This window comes from Zootoca vivipara, chromosome 2, assembly GCF_965207765.1.
Source record: "Zootoca vivipara chromosome 2, rZooViv2.hap1.1, whole genome shotgun sequence".
Classification (NCBI taxonomy): Eukaryota; Metazoa; Chordata; class Lepidosauria; order Squamata; family Lacertidae; genus Zootoca; species Zootoca vivipara.
The window spans coordinates 18,298,065-18,315,519 of NC_142584.1; the positions used below are offsets into that span (position 1 = coordinate 18,298,065).

Consider the following 17,455-nt stretch of genomic DNA (forward strand, 5'->3'; position numbering starts at 1 on the left):
TGTGTGTGAATAGATTATTATCGTGTTCAGTTATATCACGGCTGACAATGCTCTACAGAATTTTACAAGCAAAAAGCAGACACGTCCCTGCCCCTAGTGAATTCACCATTGCAGGAAGCTGTGTGTATTTTCAATAGATCTCTTTGATGACCTAGATATATATATATATAAAACCAAAAAAAACAACAACCAGGATATAGTATGAAGAAATTCTGTGCAATGCTGGCACTGCAGTTCTCAAATTGTCACAGTGACCCTTTTTACTGCAAGGCTCTTGGCCAGTTTATAATGAGCCCTTTCTATATACTGTGTAACTTCAGGCTGCAGCCACATTCCTCACAATAAAAAAACAAATAAAAAAACCCTAAACAAAGGAGGAAGAAAGCTAGGTTGAACATTCTTTCCTAACATAGTAGTTTTCTATGTAGAGAGTTAGCAGGCATGGGGGGGGGGGAAGAGAAAATTCAAACATGATCACCATCTGCTGCCTGAATTGGTACAGATGAGGAAAATATTACAGCTCTACCATTGTCCTGGTTAAAGCGGCCATGATGGTGGGCAAATTGAACTTTCGTTTTCCTTCATACTTGGCAATCACAGACCTAGTGATCTTCTACCATAAAGGCCAGCTTTCTACTCGGAGAACCACTGTGTTGGGATAAATCTTACAATCCAGAATTAGTTGAGCAGAGGACAAACATAAAAGGTGCTTTGAAAACATTTCTAACTGCGCTATAAGGGCAACTTTACAGTCTGTATAAAATATTGCTCTATAGACATGCAAAAAGAGATGTAGCATTGTGAGGTGGATATTCACATATGTACATGTAGACACAGTCAACCATGGCTCCCAAGCTCATGTCTGTTGCATGGTCCTGTGTTTTTAAATACCTTCCCCCACTTCAAATGTTAAGGTGTCCATCACACACTAACACAGACAGTGCATACTTGAAACACATCTGTCATGCTAAGCATTAAGTGACTCTTAGCTTCCAAGATAACACTTCCAATAAATGCAAAGCAAGTTAAATAAAACACTCTTTGCTTTCCTGGAGATGCCAGGAAATACTTTTAGGGCACCTCTAATTACTCATCCTGTTATTACCTTCCAATTCTATTTAACAGCAGTTTCCCTCCAATTTACAGGCAACAGCAAGTCACACCTAGTAATTTAAACCCAAGAGCACGGTGAAATCTTGCCGCTTTTATAAGTGAAAACTTAACAAAATAGACCATTAGGGTAATTTTTAAATTACAGGAGAGAAACTGTCCTCTCAAGTCATTCCCAGCTGTACTGAAGAAGCAACAGCAAGAAATTCAAGCACCTTCTTAAGTTCAGCCAATTTAGTCCTATCGAAAAATACAGCTTTAGATAAACTAAAAATTGTATTAAAAAACCAGTAATCATCTTCAATTTTGGAAATTTGTAAACTAGTAATAATGTCAATATTTGACAAACATAGATCATTCCATCTTTTAAGTAATTATGGAGGAGGTAGAATACTAATTTATAATTCTAAAAAAGAAAAGGCAACACATGCAGCGGATTAAGAAAAACAGGTCTCTATAGCAATTAGCAGTTATATTAAAATACCTTTTTCTAAATCCCTAATGTAGCTAAACATATTGATATCTATCAATTTTGTACCACAAGTCCACAAATGCAGATATCTGTACCATATGAGAAACAGTATGTCTTTTAATAAACTCCAATTTTCAAGAACCATTTCACATGCTAAGAAATAAGTGGAAACATCACAAGCACCCACAGCGTATACCATTATACAGAGGAGCAACTATTTTTTCATAGATGTTATAAGAAGCCAAGACCAGCTGTTGCTCCCTACAATGTAAGTGTGAGTAAATGCCTCTAAAGAATCCCACCCCCTGTAATACGTAGTCATGCATGATGCACTCAACCATAGTGTACTCATTCACTTCGAGATGCTTGAAGTAGCTTGCAAATTCACTTTGAGCTGTCCAAAGGTTAGGACATCATCTGCTTCCCTACTATCAGCTCAAAAGAAACAGCTGGGTCATGCAGGGATATTGGCATTTCAGTTTGTGAAATTTACAGCCTCTTTTGCTATTACTTCTGACAATGGTGAATTAGCAGAACGAATCTTAAAAATATTTACTTGTACTATTACCATCAAGGAGCACTGCTCAATTGCCTACCAGTGCTTTCCCATGGAATTTATAACTAGTTATAATGGGAAGACATTAAATTTATTAAATCCGCAGTGGCATTAGTTAATCATTCTGTAGTAAGCCACAGAAAAATCATGCAGCTGAGCTAAAAGAAACCATAATTCAAATGCACATATTAGGCTAGAAGAGAAGTATTAAGTTGGAGCGCAAGAATTATGAGCCAAAACAACCCAACATTTTCACAATGCCTGAACATTTCTTCAATGGTGATGGTCGATTAACATGGTTCCAGAGCTGCATTTTGAAAAGGTTGGTTCCTATTGCAAATAATTAAAAGGTCAGGGCTTGCTCTAAATATTGAATAGGAAATATAGGAGCTTTAAATTTTGACAACTGATTTAACCCCCCCCCCCCAGTAACATCCCTTTCTAGCAGCTGTATAAACAAAATCACCCTGCCCATCGACATACAGTCTGGTGTACACAGGAAGACAGGGGAGAAGGGGTACAACAGGAAAAGAAATGGAGAATTAATTCATAGGTAAAGGCCCCAAAGCCAAAACGTCTTCCAAATTCTGTTTAACATCCAAAGTGAGTTTGTAACTGCAAATATCACACTGATACAGTTGTAGCTACATGACTTTAAGTACCGTAGTGATAAAATTATGAGCTCAATTTAGGAAACCAGGATATAAATGATTGAAACAGAATATACAAGCTGTAGATACATCTGCAGGGTTGTCTGGATCCAGGGAAGAGCAAGTGCAATACGGCTGGTGGTGATTGGTTTTTTTTAAATAAAAAAACTCTGATCTTTCAACAGCAGCTTCCCTGGGAGAACAAGCCAGCTTTTGACATTCGTGTGCAAGTGGGACTCCTGAAGCACACAATGGGAGTTGTTGCTGAGAGGTAACAGAAAATCCAACTGCAAGCCCAAGTGCTTTATGTACAGAGGATCAGTAGATTGAGATAATAATTTTATCACTATTTTAAGTGGTGTAGCTACAACCAAATGTACCCATGATTATTGTGATCCTTGCAGTTGTTTACTTTTGTAAATTTAAAATCAAGGGTAACTAAGCCAGGAGTACCAGAAAGGAGGAGTTTAACACATGTTAGCTACTGCTGGTATAATGATGGGATGCAATCACTCCTAGGTAAGACAATTTTTGACAAGATAGTAAACATGTTTAGAGTGCTTTTTTAATAACGACTTTAAAATAAATGGTGGATAATACAATAAAAGGATTTATAAAGAACTGAAGAGAAAATTTCGTTCAGCCCAGACACTGAGGTCCTCCTCTGAGGGTCTTCTGCTGGTTCCCTCACTGTGAGCAACGAAGCTACAGGGAGCCATGCAGAGGGTCTTCTCGGTAGTGGCGCCCTCCCTGTGGAATGCCCTCCCTTCAGATGTCAAGGAGATGAGTAACTATACGGTCTTTGGAAGATATCTGAAGGCAGCCCTGTACTGGGAAGTTTTTAATGTTTGATGTTTTATTATGTTTTTATATATGCTGTAAGCCACATGGGCAGGGTATAATAATAAATAATAATAATTATTATTATTATAGGTTTAGTATAATTTGTAAGCAGGACAATTTGGAACTAGGTCCCAGTATCAATAGGGATTACTTCTATATACACATGGCTTTAGATCAAAATCATATTATACAAGAAATTTGAGAAATGATGTAGAACAGGACACATATGGGAGTCTCGTTGCTAGATCAGAAGTTGGTGAGTACAGTGAGCCAAGCAAATACTTCAGAGACCTGCTATCAGGGGGGCAATTGACAATCCTTGCCAGAAGACAATGCCCAATATAAACTACTTTTACTGCCCACCTCCTATAGTAGGCTGTCTGCCAGGCATTCATGATTACAGGAATAGTTGAATTCGGGTGGTAAAAAACCACTCAGTTGTTGGTTTCATAAAAGCACCTCCCGTAAAGCCACTTTCCAGATTAAGATGTTAAACAGATCAACTACTTTTTGTGGTTCAGTCCCCAGAGAGATTATCTGTACTCTTGCAGATCATCTGTACAGATAGAAACTAAATTAATACTTTTTAAATGTAAGCTACAGATGCTTTTCTATCCACACCTGTTCAATTTGACTACAGTTCCAACAGTTGGAAACGTAACAGAAAGTATGAGATTTCTCACAGGCTGTTTGATTTCTTCCTTTAAATCTATTAAGTAAATCCTATCTATTTTTCAAGATCCAGATATATAATAATCTTTAGTTAAAAGTACAGCAGTCTCTCTTTTGCTTTGGCCAATTAAGAGTTCACAATGTGAACTGTTTTGAACAAGTTAACCAACAAAGGACTCAAATTGGACAGAGGGATCAGTAGCTTCTCTGCACAGCTGCCAGGCCCTCTACTGGTGACAAAGCCTTGTGGATTTATATCTTGCTCTTTCACCAATGAAGTCAGCACAGCTTACATTAGTTATTGCTATTCTTATACCCTCTGCAGATAGGCTAAGATACTTAGGGCTAAGAGACAGTGACTTGTGAGCTATGCTGTCAAGCAGGCTTTAGGGTAGAGATGGGATCTGAGCCAATCCAAGCCCAGAACGCTATCCAATATACTGTAATATAATGCTATGACAAGTTTTGAACCCCTCTTTCCATAATGGCTTATCAGATTCCAATCAGACACGGGGGGGGGGGGGACACAGAATTCAACATCATGCTAAGATGATCATTCTGTCAGTGCAAGCATTTCAGCTTCCCAGATGGAACAATCTCCCCATTCCCCCTCCTGTGTGCTGTTCCGGGGGTTATCCCAGTCCCCCGGAGCGCTGATGTGGGGAGGGCTCAGGGGCACCTGGGGGCATGAGAGGGTGGAATTTCCTTTGTGCTAGTGGAACTTTTTCTGCTAGCTCCCACTAGCACAAAATCCAGAGAATTCCTATTTGAAAAGCCGGCTGCTAGAAATGAGAATTTTGTAAGCATCTCATCCATCAACCTCACTTACAACTGATCTCAGTCTGAAAGCAGTGGGATAAATAGAACATCCTACAACTAATCAATTTACGGGTGGGAACAGCATAGTAACTTGAAGACTACATATTGAAGTTCTTATTTAACATAATTTTAATTGGATTTGTTCCCGAACCCCTCTGAACCAGTTATTTTAGGTTTTACCACAAAATATTACAGTATCTTATTGATTTTATTGAAGAGGTAGATGAACACACACATTTCAGACATCAGAGGCAGAAGATGCAACAGACCCAATGTATTGCCCATATCTATACAAAACACTAAACCAGCCTTCTCTAACTTAGTTCCCTCCAGATTATTTGTACAGTCATACTTTGGAAGTCAAACGAAATTCGCGGAATCTGGAACGGATTCCGTTTGACTTCCAAAATGTTCAAAAACCAAATCGCAGCTTCTCATTGGCTACAGGAAGCTCCTGCAGCCAATCAGAAGCCACAGAAGCCCTGCCGGATGTTCGGGTTGCAAAAAAAAGTTCGCAAACCGGAACTATCACTTCCAGGTTTGCGGCATTTGGGAGCCAAAACGTCCAAATTCCAGGGCGTTTGGGAACCTTGGTACAACTGTACTATAACTCCCTTCAGACCCAGCCAGCATAGGCTTCCTGGCTAGGGCTGATGGGAATTTAAGTCCAAAACATCTGGAGGGCACCAGGCAGGTGTGTGTGTCTTTTTGTCTGATGGGACTCAATGAGACTTGCAGATAAAAATAAGAACTGCTAAAAACATAGAAAAAACAACTGAACATTGACAGAATTAAAACTAAGTGCATAAATAAAATCTATTGAAACCACACCAATAATTACAATAAAACAGCACCGCATCAGACCTTTCATTAAAAGCAGTGAGCTTTTAAGCCTGTTGGAACAAGGAAGCCTTCCCTTGCTGGCAGAAGAGCAACAAGGAGGGAGCCAGTATAGTTTCTCTAGGGAGTGAGTTCCAAAGTGTGGGAGCAGCCACTGAAAAGGCCCCCTTCTGTGTGCCTACCAAGCATGCCTGTGAGAGTGGTGGGAATGACAAAACAGCTGGGGAAGACTACTAAGTCATACTCAGCATAGACCCACTACAATCAAGTAGACTAATTTTAGTAAATCTATTGATTTCAAAGGGCTTACTCCAAATACAACCTAGCTAAATTTTAAGAGCTGTAGCTTGAGGAGTTCTGTAATGTCAGGTTTTCACCAACCAGGTCCAGAAAAATTGACTTCCTTTGTATCTTTTCAGTGAAGATGCAATATTATTTTCAACAAAATTAAATTAGGCTTCTTTTCCATCCACTGAAAACTGGCAGTTAAATCACTCTGCTTTTATGACTTCATTTAAAAATATTTAGTTCTTATGCAATGAGAAAGGCAAAAGAAACCAGATGTTTGAACTACTAAACACTACATAGAGATACAGTTCTCAGCTGTTTTATGCCTGGGCAAAGATTATACAGGATTTATTGTCACTGCCATGTGTTTTCCTTACTGCAGCTTCCCAGTTCATATACATATGGTGAAATAAAGGCATGAGAAATTGCAATAATAAAATAAAGGTGGGCAAAATTATATGCACTACATGACTGTGGCCGCTGTTTGGAAAGTGTGCAATCTTTGAAGCAAGCCTGAATCTTTGCTGGCCCACACTAGCTAAGCTGGAATGGTTCATGCAGTTATAGCCCCAGTGCCTTTTTTTCTGGGGGTACGCATACCCCTAAACATTTTGTGAATCTTTGTACTTTTGTCCATTTACTGTATTTATTTTTCCTGATTTGAACTATAAAATGATTTTCTTGAGTCAAAATGAGAATACCCCTAAACTTTTAAGAAAAAAAGCACTGCATAGCCCTATACATAATACCATTGCTTCAGACTACATCTTTCCCCCTTTAATGTAAGAAAAGGAGGAAGCAGAATGAAACATTCTTATCAGTACTTGTAAGTGGCAAGAATGGGAAAAAGAATGAGCCCAGATTCTGTGCAAGGCAATGACCGTATGTCAGGTACATCTGAAGAAGGCTGGACTTCACAGTGCTGCTGACAAGCCTGGAAAAAATCCCAGGCACCAAGCTGCTCAAACTCTTGTATAACCTAAAGGTGGCACGCCTTACTTTGAAAGTTGGGCTGTCCTGTGCAAGGTTTATGGCTGTATAATACCAATGCCTTTTTTTAAAAAAAGAACAATTTTTCAGCTTTGGTGCCAGAAAGTGTGTCATTGGGGGTTTCCCATTCTTGCTTTTGCAGAGACTTCAATAATCCACTAGACAAGGGTGAAAGCTACCAGAATTTTAAAACAACAATATAGCTAGAATACAGTGTCTTGTCCCACCCACTTTCCTTACCCTCCAATACATACATGCCACTGTTAATTGATTGTGTAGCTTAACAGCATTGGTCTTACTTTCCCACAAGCATTTTGTCTGGGTAAACAGATGCAATTCAAAAAATACAAATAATTCCAGTAAGCTACTAACCCAAGACTATGATAAAAGTATAACCCTTCCTGCCATGCCTCTTGTTTCCAGACATTACAGCACAGACTATTAATGCAACTGTAATTAAGCATTTATACCCTGGAACATAACGTAGTCTGGAACAAAGTGTCTGCTCTAGGATTTGGGGGGGGGGAATCAGAACTCTTTTTCCACAGCGTGAGTAGTACTTCTCATAACAATTTAGCAGCTGGAATAAGGAATGTCCAGTCAATTATGCAATCTCTGTTCTAGAAGTTTGGCATACAGAGACCATATTCAGCTACTTTGGTGAGGGGTTCTCAGATATACGGGTATTATGGCACAGCAGCAAGATTAATTCATTCATGTAATTATTTTTAAATTTCCATACTTACCTTCTGAGGATCACAGGACACATTACAACATAAAAACCCAAAAATACGTAACATAGTAGCAAGCAAAACAATCCCCCCCCCGGTTGTAAACAGGACAGGACAGATTGTTTAATTAGCCAAAAACCTGGGAGAAATTTTCTTACCAAGAAGTTATTATGGGGAATCCAGTTGCTTTTAATATTTCTAACTTGTATATGGAGCACTTTGTTCAAACTAAGTCATTTCCAAGAAAGAAATCCCTATATGTTTGTTATATTATGGCATATATATTGATATCTACATTATTGCTCATCTAGATTATGCAGTGAGCGACTTTTTTTCTTTTGGATATAGTTGATCCTCACAAGAGGTTCACAAAATCACATGGAGTTACAAGAAATACCATATAATAACTTTTAAGTGGGATAGACAAATTTATTAACTACAGTAAACCTATTGATCAGAATACTATTTTACATTATAGAATCATTCCAGAAGCAATTTACCATCCGCACAATTTCTACAACTAAAATTGTACTTGTTCAGATTTGTAACATCAGTGTAGTATGTAAAGAGGTTATCCTCAGGCTGCTATCAGAAGAGCAAAATACAGAGCAAATATGTATCACAGAAGTGACCTGCTTCAAGATAAAAAGTTGGTTCACCCAAAAAAAAGTTTTTGGTCAATGGAATAGAATAGAATGCCCTTTTCCATAGAATGCAGTGTGTTTGAACACTGGCAACTGGTAAGAGATATTCCAGGATTCACCTGTTACATCACCAATTATTAAATAAAAAAGACAAAATAGCTCATTCCAATATAGTTGATACCCTCTATTACAAGTGGGCAGTATTAAGTGTGGAAAGTGTTCTTGTGCACAATCCTTACAGTTAAAAACAACAAACAAATCCCAGAGATGGAAAGATTTTTATTTCAAGAGACTACATGTCAGATTATTTGTATGTAGGGCAAACAAGTAGACCTTGAAGAATTACTGATCAGTGAACACAAGAGCAAGGTTAGAACAAAATGCTTGAGGTTCCATTAACATTTTAGGAGCACATTCATACACCTGAAGTACACACATCTTTTAAAAGAGAGAGAGAAAGAGAGAGAGAGAGAGAGAGAGAGAGAGAGAGAGAGAAGACCCCACCACCATCACTATTCTACTTTCTCAACTTGGAGTGTTTTGGATTTTTGCATTGCAAACATTAACACCTAGTTGTTTAAATGTGAAGTTTGATTTATAATGAGAATAGTCAGCTGAATGCAGTGTGTTTTCAACTGAAATAATAGTTATTAAAAAAAACTGGTATTGTCTTGTTAGGGGAGTGATATAAACTAAGAAGTTTGAAGCTGTGCTTACTCATTTCTTGGGCTGGTGAAGTGAAAGGGGAAGTGTTCTGACAGTTTGAGATTGCCATAAGAACCTATTAGGAGATATTTAAATTTGAATTGGTTAGGTGTGTTATACAGCGAGATACTGAGCAGTGAAATATAAATTTGCAAGCAATTTGAATTACACTAAAGTTGGGGATTCATGCTCAGCAACAACTCAAGCTGGAATCTAACAAATACTCAAGCAACTAGAAACTGGCTTTATATGAACTTGAAAAATACCTGGTGCTGAAACAGACTTTTACCAGTATTCCATTGTTGATGGTAACAGTGTGTATAGAATGTAAATACTGCATGAGGTTGCAAGCATTTCTCCAATTTGGGTCGTGTGTTTGTGGTGGGGTTACAGCAACAGGCAGGCCTCATTGTGCTGCACACTAGGCTTGTTGCAAATGCAGGAGAGTTCTTTTGTCAGCAACTTTTTCTTAATATTCCAAGCAATCATAAAAATTGAAGTCAACCAATAAAGATCAGGAACTTGAAAACGGGTTGCAGATCAATACTAGCAGAATTAAGGTTTAAATTCAGAACTAGCCATGTCAAAGTTGTGCCATGTTGCTCACAAATTGTGTTCAATGGTGAAAAAGACTACAAGACATGTACATCAGTGTAGTGTTCCATGCAGAAATTGTCATGGAAGAGGTCAGCCCCAAAGGGCTAAGTTACAAATAAAGGCATAAGTTCCAAGTAATGTTGTTTCAGGGGAGCCTACTGGCATCTTAATAATGGCTGATGTCTTTCTCAGAATACCTGCTGCAGGGCCATCTGAAATCGTGAATGATGGAGAGCTACCAAAGACAAAGCCTTATTGACAGTGGCACCGTATCTGTGCTACTTTCCAGCAGAAGAGCTTTCCATCTGATGGAATTTCTGCTGATATCCATGCCAAAGGCAGTGCTTTTCTTAAGAGAACCTTGGAACTCAAAGTTTAGCACTTTTGTTTTCTGTTTCCATTGTTTCCTGCTGCTGAATTTACTTAGTTGTTTCCTGTTGTGCTCTGTCCATTTTAAAATATTTGCTCTGTTACTTTGTATTATTAGTCTTATTGCTATTGGACTGTTAGCTATCCCAGATCTTTTAGATCAAACTGTGCCATACAAAGCTTTTAATAAATAAAACCTGACACATACAGGAAAAGCACAACCCCAAGCCACAAAGAACTGGCAAGAAATCTACAGCTGTTGACAGAAACCCGAGGTTTTGTTAACTCTCCCCCTTTATAACAGGTAGTAAAACTTACCTGTCTCCCAATATCATGTAATGATGTGTTTTGCTACTTTATATTATTTGCTGCTGCTGCTAGGGGAGTTCAGAGAAATGCACAACACTGTGACATCAGAACACAGTAAAGTTTTGCTGGATGTCACCGTGGGAAGTGGGACGCTAGTTGGTAGGCAGTTACCATTTTCAGGAGGAGCCACATCTAGTTCTGCCCTAAAAGACCCATGTATTCAAGGACTCAAGACTTTGCACATTAAACAATGTGAAAGTCTCCTTCACACAAACTGTTAATCCTCTGTGACATAAGCTGCCACAAATGACACCAGATTTGAAAAAGACGTATGATCCTTGTACCAGTGGTTCTCAGAGTCACATAAGACTCCCTGGGAAGGGAGAGGAAGATCCTAGAAAAGACACCAGCTTTTCCTCGACAGATCAGAAATGTGTGTGTCTCTCAAATGGGTCAAGGGGCAGAATATCAACCCATTGCCATAGGAGACCATTTGCCTCCTTACACCTTGCTCATTGTTAGTACAGAGAACCATGAAGCGACCCTGTTTTCTCCTTGTTTGCTTGATTTCCAACACCAGGAACCCAAAAGGCTGCTAGGTTGTCTTCCTTTGGGTCGAGAAGGGAACGGATGTGAAGGAACACATTATTAGGATTCATTTCATATTTTGGAAGACATTGAGTGTTTTCTTACTTAGGGAGGCAGCTCGAGAATAGCCGATCTAGAGCAATTATCTTCTACTGTGGACTAAAACGGCAGGAACAAAATTTCATACTTGACATTTGCCTGTAACACAACACTCCTTACTATATATGCCCATCTAGTATCTTAAATCTTACCTTTTTGGTTTTGCTTCTTAGACATAATAGGTTCCCTGTATTTAGTGTTCAATTACACAGCAATAAGAATCTGTTTCCTCAAAGAACAGAGAGTGGCAGGTTTAATTCAAGTGCTGCTTTGCATCAAGGCAGGAAATGGCAAATATCTGCTTGGGGACAGCAAACCTCCAGCTTCCAAGGCAACCGATGAGTTGTCAAAAACCTTCTTGGACAACCTGTTGATCACTGTATATTTTTCCTCTTAGCATCACCTTCTGTCAAGAAGCACAAGCACAGCAGTTCATATTGCTGTTTTTCAGATTCTGAAAAAGCAAACATACAAGAGTTTGATTTATTAGTCTGGCAGACATATTGTGGTCTGTAAATGCATTCTTCAATAGTTGTTTTTTTTTAACCTGAATTCAATTCATGTTGCTTAAAGTGAACTGCAGAACAAGGAGTCAACAAAAAGCCAACGAGATACCCGGTAAAGTTTCAGGTAGACTTTGCCCTGCATTTGAAAGAAGCTTGCAGTTCCAGAACTGCAGTTATTGCATTCTGGTAAAACAAACTTTGAAACTATAAAGACATCAGGATTGTTCAGAATTCATTAGCAGAAGCAGCACTTCAAGTTTTTAGTATTTTAAAAATGTTATTTTCTAAGGGTTAGACTTAAAAGAATGGGAGAAAAGCCCTGAAATTGTGCATTCTCTAAAGGTTCAGTAACACAGTGCAACAGAGTAGTAGTATGTAATAGTATTGAAGTAGCAGCTGCTCATTTTTCTCCTAATTGTAAATACTTCATATTGCAAAATAATAATAATCCATCTAGATGTCCTTTGATATAAGATGTCTAGAAAAATGCCCCTTTGCAGTTGTCATCTTAAGTTAATGTAACTACCAGAACCAGTAATTAACTTTGTCATGCATGGCATCATGTGAACTGGAAAGCAATAGTGCCTACCTACACTGATAATACAAAACTTTGTGGGTGAAAACTGGTACAGTTCACTAAGAATGGGAAACTGAGGCTCGAAGTGTTGTTGGACTCCAAATTCTATTGGCCCCAGTCAGCATGGCTAATGGCCATGGAAGATCGGAGTTGGAATCCAAGAACATCTGTCTGTATTCTAGAAGAACTTGATTTTTTCAAATGGGGGGGGCACACAGACAGACAGACAGACAGACACACACACACACAAGGAAATCATATTTAGGACTGATAAACATGAATAGTAGTCAAAAGGTGCTTTTATTGATACCCTCCAATGCAGGACTGTACTGGGTAGGCTTAAATATGAACTTTCACTAATGTATCATGACTGAGCTTTTTACACACAAATATATATTACAGAATTGCTAACCCTGGTTCTCATCACTATTTACCAGTTTCTCACTATTTATACTCATTCTTAAAGAAGAGCAGAAGACAACTGAGACAGTTGTGATACATTTCCCCACTAACCAACAGCTCTGTCCTGCGTACCACATGAACGTATTAAGCTTCAATCCAAAGAAGCCAATTATACAGGTGCAAGAGAAACATGCACCCAACTACTGCAGATCACCAGATGATCCAACAATTGAAATCTAAATGGTGGCTTGCCTCACAAGTCACAAGTATCCTCTACATGCAGAAATTGAACCAGAGGATTGCAGCCACAAGTGATTAACTTTTTAGTTACACTTTTATCATAGAGCAAGCTGTGCTTTAAAGGGAACATATAAGCATAGTATTTTTTCCTAACATGACATGTTAATTGCTGGTAGGTAGCCGTGTTGGTGTGAGTCGAAACAAAATAAAAAAATTCCTTCAGTAGCACCTTAAAGACCAACTAAGTTTTTATTTTGGTATAAGCTTTCGTGTGCATGCACACTTCGTCAGATATCTTCATCCTATCTGACAAAGTGTGCATGCACACGAAAGCTTATACCGGTACCAAAATAAAAACTTAGTTGGTCTTTAAGGTGCTACTGAAGGAATGTTAATTGCTACAAGTATGCACGTGCCTGGAACAAAGTAGCAAGCAAGGGATGCTTCACACAGCCACTCTCTTAGCAGTCAGACAACTGTTAATCCTGCCAGAAGCCAACCATGCTCTCGGTTTTCTATGTTCAGAAGCCACATTTCAAGCCAACATTTTGGAAATAGGCCAAATGGCAACATGCAAATCTAAATCTTCTGAACAGCATGAATAATTCCAACAAGCCAGTTTGAACTAAGTAGAGTTGTATCTGAGCTCTAACAAGAAGCACCCAACTATATTCTAAGTGGTTGTGAGCTTCAATTCCTATAGATCTTCTTCCATATACAGTAATGGGTTTTATTATTTACCAGTAATACAATGCTAGCTATAGTTTTGATGCTTCACAAAGCTTCAAAGTCAAAAAAGAGAGGCAGAACCCCACTACGAACAACCTTACAATTCAAATATCAACAGTGGGAAATACTAAGAAGCATAGGAGAAAAGGGGAGGCAAGGGATAAATGTAAACAAAGTCTAAGAATTACGATATGAATCAGGAGTGGTTAAACTGGGCCTCGAGACCTGATCTAGCCTAGTGAAAAAATGTTCTGACCCCACCAATTTTGGCAGTGGCATCAAAGAAAAAAAGTATGCACAGCACTGTGGTGGTGGTAAAGTTTAAACCTCTCTGCTCAGACCAGTGCCTCATGGGGATGCAAGCTGCCCCTCCCTCATCACCAGATTGATCACTTAATGAGAAGGCAGGGGGCAATAAGCATCCTCCTCAGCTGATCTATACAGTTCAGCCCAGCCTGTCTGTGCGAGCAAGTGTATGGTGTGGCCACACTCACTTTTGGACATACAGTACTGCTACACTTATTTTAAACAGGTACACAGTGCAGGGACTTCCTGATTATCAGCAGACCCTTACATACAGTGTATTATCGCACTTGGAGAGACAGGGCTGTAGCTAATATCCTGTGAAGCAAATGCCTGTTTTAACACTCATCGGGGGCTCTTTGCAGATTATTTGACTGTAACTATACAGCTATTTCTGTCAAACAGGAAGACTACATCCAGCCCAAACTACGCAGAACTTCACATGCAAAACACTTCCTAATTTTGGAGCCTGGTCCGACCATAGCAAAGTGCTTTTTAGTCCAACTGATTTCATGAGAAAAATGTAAGAATGAGCTTAACTCCTAACTGAAATCAACAGGTCTTAGAGCAAGACTAAGCATTTCTATCAAATTGGTCCTTGCGTCAGTTTACGATAGCGTGCAGTTTACATCTACCATGTCTATGGATAAGCATGGTTTCATACTTTATGGCTATGGAGGATTTTACTCTGCTGTACTCTTTAATGAAAACACATCCACAAAAATAGACAACGAAGTCTTTGAGGAAAAAGCTTTATAAATGATTTTGCAAAGTGAAGTCCGTCACACAGCTCACGGCTAAACTATGGAATTCACTCACACAAAATGTAGTGACCCTCCACCAAATTAGATGGCTTTAAAAGAACATTAGACAGATCATAAAGGATAAGGCTACCAATGTCTACTAGCCACAATGGTTATGTTCTACATACACTATCAGCTGTGTCATGGCTCTAAATCTGTGTGTATATACAGTCGTACCTCGGGTTACGAACACCTCGGTTTGCGAACAGTTCGGGTTACGAACTGCGCAAACCCGGAAGTGTTTTCGCTGCACGTGCGTGCGCAGAAGCGGCGCGCGCGGTCTGCGCATGCGCAAAATGGCGCTTTGCGCAGCGTTCGGGTTACGAACTTTTCGGGTTACGAACTGCGATCCGGAACGGATCGCATTCGTAACCAGAGGTATTACTGTATTCATACAAGAAGATGGCAGCCAGATATTTTAACTAATCCTGTGAAATATAATTGCTCTGTCTTGTGGTGAAACAGGAAATAAGTTTATTTTATTTATTGAAAACAGTTTTATCCTGCTTTCCCTTGAAAGAGACTTCAAGTGTAGAGTTAACAATTTTCAGAAAGAAGCTAGAAAATTTAGGCCAATGGTAAATAAAGAATACTGCTTTCCGAGTGCCTCAGAAGCTCAACACAACTCTAGGGATTAACCCCCAGACTTTGTCCACGCTGTCCTCACTTGATAAAAAGATATGGTCACCACTAGCAAGCACATTTGTGGATCCCATCAATCTTCCTCAAACTCAAAAAAAGCCTCAGTTTAAGTCATAAATCTCAGATTTAAAATGTAGAAGTGCACTTTACCAAAGTGTGAAATGTAAGAGCAATATTGGGTACATTTGTTATATTTATGCAAGACTATCTTAGACAGTTGTGAAATAGGCACACTTAAAATGTCAGAAAATAATGTATTTAAATCTGAAAGAAACAGAACCTGGAAAAGAACAAATCTAAATCTACAGCAGCTAAGCTAAGACAAAGAAACAGATGAAAAATATTTTACCTTTGAGCCAAACACACCAAAATGGCATTTGAAGGAACGTGTTTCTGATTGCACAACGATACACTTAAGAGCTCATGGAGCACAAAATTTAGAAGCAGCACGAAGAATACCTAAAAGCACTTCTGAATGTGGCCAGATACCAAAGGTTGTCAGCCATATAGTATGCTAATTATAACTGAAAGATGGGTCTATGTGCTTTTATTTTAAAAACAAACCAAAACTATAATGACATTTGCTTACTAGCTAGACAGTTTTGTAAGCATCTATTTTAAGTTGAATTTGGCCCCAAAAAGAAAAGGAATGACATTTGGTCATCTGGAAGTAATTATTTCTTGCCACATGCAACTGGGTGAGTGGCAATTCACAACTCTGACCTAACATTAATGAAAGAAAATACTGGCCTTCACTATCAGATGAAATAGCTTAGTTGAAGTATGGAAGATAAAAGACAATTCTATTGCTGAAATAAGGAGGTCCGGTTCCAAGCATGTGCAGATACAGCAAGTCTTATGTGAGCCGCTTTCAACTAACTCTTCAAATGAGTGTAAAACAAGTATAAAAAGCTACACAGAATGAAAAAAAGAAGTGGAGAAGTGTGGGTCTTTTCTTCACACTCCAGAAAAATAAGGTCCACTCAATGAATTTATTTTATTAATAAGTTAGAAAAGACAGACTTTTAAAAAATGTGATTATCTCCCTTCCCATCCGTAAACAAATAACTGAGCAGAACTATTGCACTGTCCTCTGAACTGTGTTTACATTTAACTTATACCACCTATTTGATCATCTGAAAAGTTTGCTACACTATCATCCATGCCGATTTGTCTGAAGCATTCAGTGGAACTGTCTTTGTGAGAAGGAAAGTGAAGTGTTGATAAAATAAAGTAAGGTAAGACTTGTAGGACAATAGTTTTAGGTTTCTACTGAAGAGTAATTACAAACAAATCTGAAATCATTCTAAAGCATTCCGTGGCAAGTTCATTTATGCAGTTGCCTGGTCAGGTCAATTGTTCTGCCTACATTTTACACTAAATCTACTAGCAGGACTCTTAACATCACAATACACACTCTTCAGTAGAGAGCAGTGGTTCCCAACCTTTTTGGTATGGCAACCCACAAATACAGATTTACTTGATATGGTGATCCATTGATTTATTGTTACAAGAATTTTGAACCTTGGGTCTTTTGCAATAATTAGTTTTGCCTATTTTATAACCATTATATGAGGTATCCAAGCAAAAATTTACTTACACACCCATTAATGTAGAATTTGCTAAAATATTTATAATAATTATACTTATTCAGTTTTGTACTGTATATGCAATGAATATAATCAATCAATGAGAACGATTTAAAAGTACCAAGCTCTTTTCCAATAAAACCAGTAAAATCAGATCAAAAGCTTTTAATCTGCTCAACAACTATGCTTAGTGGTATAGTAACCCTAGTTATTCAATCCTGGGGACACACTTAAATGGTGCAATCCACAAATCAATTGCATTGGAATATTTAAGCACCACCTTGAGCTTGATTTTATGTCAAAGTGGATTAAATGGGACTTATTTCCAGTTAACTGTGCATAGGATTGCAGACCTGCAGCATAATCCTACATATTATGTTCA

General features: G+C 38.5%; 1 protein-coding gene across 7 annotated transcripts in view; it reads right to left on the minus strand.

Moving 5' to 3' along the window:
- Positions 1-17,455, minus strand: part of SPATS2 (spermatogenesis associated serine rich 2) — a 49,184-nt gene that overhangs the window by 24,841 nt on the left and 6,888 nt on the right. For 6 of the 7 annotated variants that reach the window (XM_035103892.3, XM_035103894.3, XM_088662943.1 and 3 more), the window contains one exon: positions 11,435-11,736. In XM_035103892.3, the coding sequence (XP_034959783.2) occupies positions 11,435-11,459 (25 nt within the window). In that variant the 5' untranslated portion in view covers positions 11,460-11,736. Of the gene's footprint in view, positions 1-9,332; positions 9,391-11,434; positions 11,737-17,455 lie in introns of those variants that run through there. The other variant, XM_088662945.1, reaches the window with a different exon arrangement.